At 38.5% G+C, this 7,429-nt stretch overlaps 1 protein-coding gene across 1 annotated transcript in view; it reads right to left on the bottom strand.

Annotated features, from left to right (window-relative positions):
* Positions 1–7,429, bottom strand: part of BICC1 (BicC family RNA binding protein 1) — a 367,817-nt gene that overhangs the window by 79,944 nt on the left and 280,444 nt on the right. The window contains 1 exon segment of the mRNA XM_007958861.1: positions 2,851–2,889. Within this exon segment, the coding sequence (XP_007957052.1) occupies positions 2,851–2,889 (39 nt within the window).

Here is a 7,429-nt window from a genome sequence, read left to right as displayed (position 1 = left end):
TCGTCTCACCTATTTTGGTCATGTTGTAAGAAGGGACCATTCCCTGGAGAAGGATGTCATGCTTGGTAGGGTGGAGGGTCGACGAAAGAGGGGGAGGGCTTCAAGGAGATGGATTGATACAGTGGCTGCGATGATAGGATCAAGTGTAGCAGGGATTGTGGGGCTGGCGAGGGATCGGGCAGTGTTTCGTTCTGCTGTGCATGGGGTCGCTATGAGTTGGAAACGACTCGATGACACTTAACAACAACACAACAGATGGCAAATAACAACAACAACAACTATATCTTTTAGGGAGCTTTGGTGGCATAGTGCCTAAGACATCTGACAACTAACCAGAAGGCTGTTGGTTCAAATCCACCAACCACTCCTCAGAAGGAAGATTGGACAATATACTTCCGTAGTGATACCATCTCGGTATGCCGAAGAAGGGGTCACTATGAGTCAGATCCGACTCAATGGCAGTAAGTGACTATATCTTTTAAGAGTTTATTCATTATTTGACGACTCTATTCTTACCCTCTCTGGTAAAGATGCACAAGATTGTGCAAGCTTGAGGATCTGACAGAAGTATATCTGGGTATTAAGGAAGGAAATCATGTCATGTTAACTATTAAAAACTCAATCACTTCCCCTATCTGCCACCCTCCCCAATCACTAAGGTAAAAGTCATAGGGCTTGGAAACCAAGATTTATAGTTAGTTCTATTTTACATTTAGAACCTGAGAAATTCAGATATTCTACTCCAGTGAGTCTAACCAACACATGAGGATTTGATATAGCAGCAAAGAATGTGTTGACTCTGTTTAAAGAAGAAACCACTTAAATACTTTGATTTATTTGTAAGACTGCTCTGGAAAGAGATGAATAGCTTTTGTTTTTTAAAGTTCTGCAAGTCAACTCACAGGTATGGTCAATGCCTTTTACGTCCATCTCATAATAAAAACCCATGCCAAATACCGTTTTTTTAAAAAAATCTTTGCGAAGAGTGTATACAGAAATGTGATACCACCCGTCACGGCAATGGACCATCACAACAACCAATGCACTCAGTTAACCAGACTGATACCTGAAGCAAGGATGATCCATGGGCCAGGAGTTTGTAAAAACTGTCAAGCACATTGTAACCTGTTCTTCTTCCTTTTACCATATAAAGAGCTCTTATGGCATAGTGCCTAAGGTATCTTAACGCTAACCAGAAGGCTGGCAGTTCAAACCCACCAGCCACTCTGTGCCCCATCAAGATTTACTGCCATATGGGTCTCTATGAGTCAGAATCAACTCAATGGCCATGAGTTTACCATACAATGTGGAAACAACTACAGTTTTGGCCAAATACTACCATATAATATGTAAAACCTTATAGAGCTTGATTTTGGCATGTCCACTGTATGCTTTAAATATTTTTTTTTTATTGTTGTATTCACCAGAGCTGACAATTACATTTTATAATATTTAACAGATATTCCCATCAAGCTTGGCTACAAATCAGGTCTCAATGTCTAATCTTATTTCCTTCTGCGGAACCTATTACACTCTCTTGTTTTGTTCTCTTCAAGTTACCATGATTGTTGTTTTTCTATGTTTGCACATTCTTCAGCATTTACTTACATGGCCTGGATTTTTATCAGACTTATGAGTCTCATGACTACAAGTTTCCTTTAGAGTGGAATGACCTGGCCCATACCAGGTAGGTGGAGAACATAACCAAACTCTCTCCAATGTGAATCACAATAAAGACCTGTGGGGAAACTAGTGCCTTAAGGGAAAACAGTGCAAAATTAAAAACAAACATTTGAAAAGGAGTTTGGTTTCAAATTAAATCCTGGACTCACACCTACCAAACAAAGCTGATTATTATCAATTGGGCTATCTTTTATCTGACTTTAGGCTGCCAGGGTTTTCTTGATGAAAATGCTTCATAAGATTTTTTTTTTTTTTCTGGAAAAATCTTACAGAAATGGTTGAGGTTATTAAGAGACTGATGTTGTAGGAGCTTTAAAACTCATCAGCTCTTGGACATGTGTTCACGGAAATGATGATGTAGGCACTTTCTCTAGATGCCTGAAGATGATGACATACTCGAAGAATCACATTCCTATGCCAATGCTCACTTTGCAGTCTACAAGAGCTGTCCCAAACTCCCTTTATTATTTCTTCTTATCATGATTGGTGGCCCATCTTCTGTTTATTAGCTATCCATTCCCAACAACACTCATCCACAAAGGCACAACTCTTTTCCCCATTGCAGTATAATATTTAAGTACACAAACACTTCCACATTTTTATAAGGGATTTTATCAAAAGAAAAAAGTGGGGGCAGATGGAACTGATTAACACACAAGAGAAATCTTAATAAACCTGCTCCAACAATCTACATTGGTGAGTATCTCTGCCATTTCCTTTAAAAGTAAATTGATTTAGGCCCCTTGGAGCTCAAGGACTCAGCTTAAAGTTACTTCTTAGTGTTTCTCTCAAATAGATTTTAAACCTCCACTGTCCTCCCTGGCCCCCAAAGGAGCTCTGGTGGTATAGTGGTTAAGGTATTTGGCTACTAATAAAAAGGTCGGTGGTCCACTCCATGGAAGAAAAATGGGCAGTCTGTGTCTGTAAAGATTTACAGCCTTGGAACCCCAATGAGGCTTGCAATGAGTTGTAATGGAATCGATGGCAGTGAGTTTGGTTTTGTTGGTCCTCTCCCCTAGGATTTGTACACATCCTGTTTCAATCAGAAAAGAATCACCTTTCTTCCCAGCCCCTTCCTCTCCTTCTGCTGACGGCTGTTGTCAGGTGTTGTAAAGCTGACTTTGACTTGGAGCGACCCCGTGTGAGAGCGGAACTACTCCACAGGACTTTCTGTGCTGTCATCTTTTCAAGCGGAGACTGTCAGGTCTCTCTGCCACGGATTGGCTGGGTGGATTCAGACTGCCAACTTTTTGGTCAGCAGTTGAGCACTTGATCACTATGCCACCAGGGCTCCCTACAGTACAGAGTTAGAGTGGTCTCCATCTATATCTCACTAAACACGGTCCAGTTTCATATAAATTTATTCTGTTCATAAATTCTTAGTTCCTTACCTTACAAAACATTAAATTATATCCTTACAGAATGAACCCTGACTTTTTTTTTTTTTTTAAAAATAACAGTGAGTCAAGAAGTCTTTTGTAAAGACATAAAATAACCTTCAACCTTTCAGAAAATAAGCTACCAGAGGCTCTATGTTACTTGTTGCCCTGGTACCATGGAATGATCATTTCTATCCCGTATACCTAATATAAGGAAATAATGAGCAAAAGAGATTACTCAGTGTCTCCACTGGAAAACCATGTATGCACATCCTTCTGAATGCTGATGCTAGATCTTCGCTGCCTTTAAACTCTGTAAGCTTTAGATAACATAGAGCAAGCAAAATAATTCTTGTCTATAGACATGAAAATAAATTCTGTCCCATGGCAGTTAAATTCACTTCTCTATCCTATTAGAAAAAGCCAGTTTCAGATCCATTTTGTAAATTCATTTCAGAGTCCTTTATTATATTTCTGCTTGCCCTTTGAAGGCTTGTAACATCTGCCTGGTTCCCACTTTAATAATGACAGAAATAAAATATCTAACAGATGTTCATTATATGTCTGTATAAGAGTCATGACTTTCCATTTCTTAAGAAAAGTATCCTTTAAGACTGAAATAAATAATTTCCAAATCTGTTAATAAGGACAATTTAAATCCCATTACAACAGACTCAAAAATGCATTTTTTGGCTGGAAGAATTTTCTTTGCATTGAATATTAGTTTAAATAAATGGCTCAGAAACTTTATTCTATAGTGTTTGGTGGTGATGTATTTACTGTAGTGGGATTTCACCTGGAATATATATGTGAGCTTCTCTCTGGAAGAGGACATAATATATGAGTTCAATGGTTTAACAAGAAGTAAAACTATTAGGTACAGATATAGTAAGGAGATGGAAAATAGTGGAAATTGTCATTTTGGGACTCCCCAATCTCCTGCTTGAATGTAATTTATAGTAATAATTTACAGTAATTTAAGACTCTTGATGGAATAGAGTTCCTTGAGAAAACCACTGTAATCCTCTGACTTGGCAACAAGCAGATCCCTTTTACCACCATTTTCTCTTTCTACAATATATATATTCACAGTGGACTTATTATTTAAACCAAAAACAGGACTATGAGCACATTTGCTTAATTGTTTACGGAAAACAGCTAACATCATGTCACACTTCAAATTACAACTCCCTCAAAAAGTGAACACTCTTTCTCATTCCCTTGCCCTCCTTTCTTAATATAATTCTATTTTTAGGTTTCACAAAACAGAAAGTCAACACTGCACTTCTTTCACACCATAGGAAAAGAATAAACAAAAGTATTGCCCAAACAACAAAAGAATAACTTAGCAAGTCCTCATTCCTTCCCTCCTCTCATTTTAACTTAGCAAAGAATGTTTTATGGCACCACACAAATATATAAAGTAAACACCTAAAGCTGCTCACTATCAATTAATCTTTCCCATGTGCAAGAAAGAGGACTTAACATGCCTCCTTCCCAGATATTGAGCCTGTTGTTCTCCAAAAAACTTTACAAAGTGTGATGGTTAATTTTATGTGTCAACTAGGCTGGGCTAGGCTTCCCAGCTGCCTAGATGCTGTTCTATAATATAATCTCATGTAAAGTGTAATGTAATTACCTTTCATAATGTAATGTAATGTAATGTAACCCATCAGTTGAAAAAACTGGAGCTTCCCAGGGTGTGTTCTGCTTCCCAAATATAAATAGGTATTTTGACAGAGCTTCACACTTCTCACTTCCTGCAGCCTGGTCTCTGGATCGTGGGATGAAAATGTACAGGATTTTCCAGCCTGTGGCCTCATCTACAGATTTTGTACTTGCCAGACCCCATAATCATGTAAGCCACTTCCTTGAAGTAAATCAATCAATCCATCAATCATCTATCTATTACTGGTTCTGTTTCTCTAGAGAATCCTAAGAAACTAAGATTTAGGTTTTGCAGTTTTTAAATTTTTAATTACAGTATGTCTGCAGTTCTCTCATTTAAATATTTTAATGACCAAGCTATTTATCCTTGGAATCTAAAGTTGAGTTTTAAGCAAGTGATCAGCTTCAAAAACATCTTTTTGAAACAAATGCTTAGCTTTTATTAATTTTCAGTTTTCTTTCTCTGATCAGACTTTACAGAAATTAACAGTTTTTATTCCCAAGAAAACAGAAATTTTTAACAAGTAAACAATAAAAGAATCTAGTCTCACTTTTTTCAGTATCTTGGACCTTACAGATGATGAGAAAATATGGTGGAGAAAAATCTCTGGCTCTTGATAATTACTGGTAATGATCAACAAGGTTGGTGTTCCAACAAATGGAATTACTATTGGCCCCACAGTTGGGTAACTAGAACTAATAATGTCTTTGCCCCCCCCCCTTTTTTTTTTTGCAGGTGGGAGACAAAAAGAAATGATGAACTATTTTTGTTTTTGTTTTTGTTTTTGCTACAGCCCAAATAGGGTGAAAAACAAAACAAAAACTAGATGAATTATATACCAGGAATGATGCTAGCTGCTGTATATCAAATATCACACTCTTGGCAGCAATATAATTTCATATACCAGGATGCATTGTAAATGCCATTTTTCACTCAGTCTAATTAATGAAATTATCATTGTGGTTGGAGGATGGCATAGGATGTCATCTAGCAAACTTTAGGCAGTTACCATGAGGGAATCCTACAGAATATCATTATCCATGAGTATATGTGGCATACATTTAGAAATAAACTTATGAACAGGTTACATTCCATAAGTCTCTTTATGAACTGGTTGTCTAAAATATACAACAAATTTTTTAATAATGGCTGTGGTCCTAGGATTGACTCTAATGGCCTAACAATTCACAGGATAATCAAAAAACTAAATATATAGGTTTTTTTTTTTTTTAAGACAATAAGAAGGCTGGCGGTTCAAACCCACCAGCCACTCCTCGGAAGGAAGGTTGGGCAATCCTACTTCCGTAGTGATACTGCCTCGGAAACCCAAGGAGGGGTCGCTATGAGTCGGGGGTCAACTCGACGGCACATAACAACAACAACAACAAAGAAAAAGTCATTACAAAGGCATAACTGTCATTGCATCATATCTTCAGAAGGGCTTTAGAAACCAAGCATCATTTCTAAAGTTGTTTCCTGCAGGCTGTTTCTGTGACAGGGAACGCAGCTTCCCACTGTGTTCTTCACAGAGTCACTGCCTTCTATGAACTTTAAACCTTTTGCTGTGACAGCAAGAAGGGATGCCTTTGATGTGCAGGTCACCTTCACACAGCTGATCTGAATTAGAGGTTTCAAGCATAAGGACAGGTCAAGACTATATTTATGGCATCTCTGGTCTAACAAACTTTACTGAAGGGTAAAACAGTTATACAAATAATCATTAAAGAATGTCACAGCTTAGGTTCCAGATCCTTTATTCTTCAACTTAGAAGACCTAGGGAGTGACTGAACTCGACAGGTTATATATAGCCTTTGTGAAGGCACAGAAGGTTATAAATGCAGCAAGTTAATAAGGAGTCTCTTCTTTCAGCCCCTTTTTATGGTGTCTCCACTTCCTGAAACTTCAGTCCGAAGTCATGATATTCATTTACTGAACATGAGATCACAAGTTCCACACTGACAGGGGTCCTCTGATGTGTTTACACCCTCAATGCATAATGCAATGCTAGTCACAGGAAGCAGCAGCCAGGGCCAGCAGCAGGAATAGGTATGAGGGAGAGCCACCAGGTGGGAAGTGGCAGCCAGTGGACGGCCAGAACAGGTAGGGGGAAGAAAGTGAGCGGAGCAGTTGGAAAGTTAAGGGAGATGAACTTGTCTGTCAGTTTGTCATACTGTGGTGCATTGTGTGTTGCTGTAAGGCTATGCCACCAGTGTTTCAAATGCCAGCAGGGTTGCACATGGTGGACAGGTTTCAGCAGAGCTTCCAGACGCAGAAGAAGGAAGAGCCCATCCACTTCTCAAAGAATTGGCCAGGGAAAACCTTATGAATAGCAGTGAAACACTGTCTGATGTATTACTGGACAACTTTATGAATAGCTCGGAAACACTGTCCAAAACAGTGTTGGAAGATGAACCCCTCAGGTCGGAAGGCACTCAACACACAACTGGGAAAGAGCTACCTCATCAGAGTAGAGATGAAGTTAATGATATGGATAAAGTAGAGCTTTGAGGACCTCCATTTGCTGATGTGGCATGACTCAAAATGAGAAGAAACAGCTGCAAACATCCATTAATCATTGGAACATGGAATGTATGAAGTATGAATCTAGGAAAATTGGAAATTGTCAAAAACAAAATGGAATGCACAAAGATTGATATCCTAGACATTTGTTGTTGTTGTTATGTGCCGTCGAGTCAG

This window comes from Orycteropus afer, unplaced genomic scaffold (assembly GCF_000298275.1).
Source record: "Orycteropus afer afer isolate SDZICR_OR568_19922 unplaced genomic scaffold, OryAfe1.0 scaffold00016, whole genome shotgun sequence".
NCBI lineage: Eukaryota > Metazoa > Chordata > Mammalia > Tubulidentata > Orycteropodidae > Orycteropus > Orycteropus afer.
Note: the sequence above shows the minus strand (reverse complement) of the source record. Positions and strands in the feature narration are given on the sequence as shown.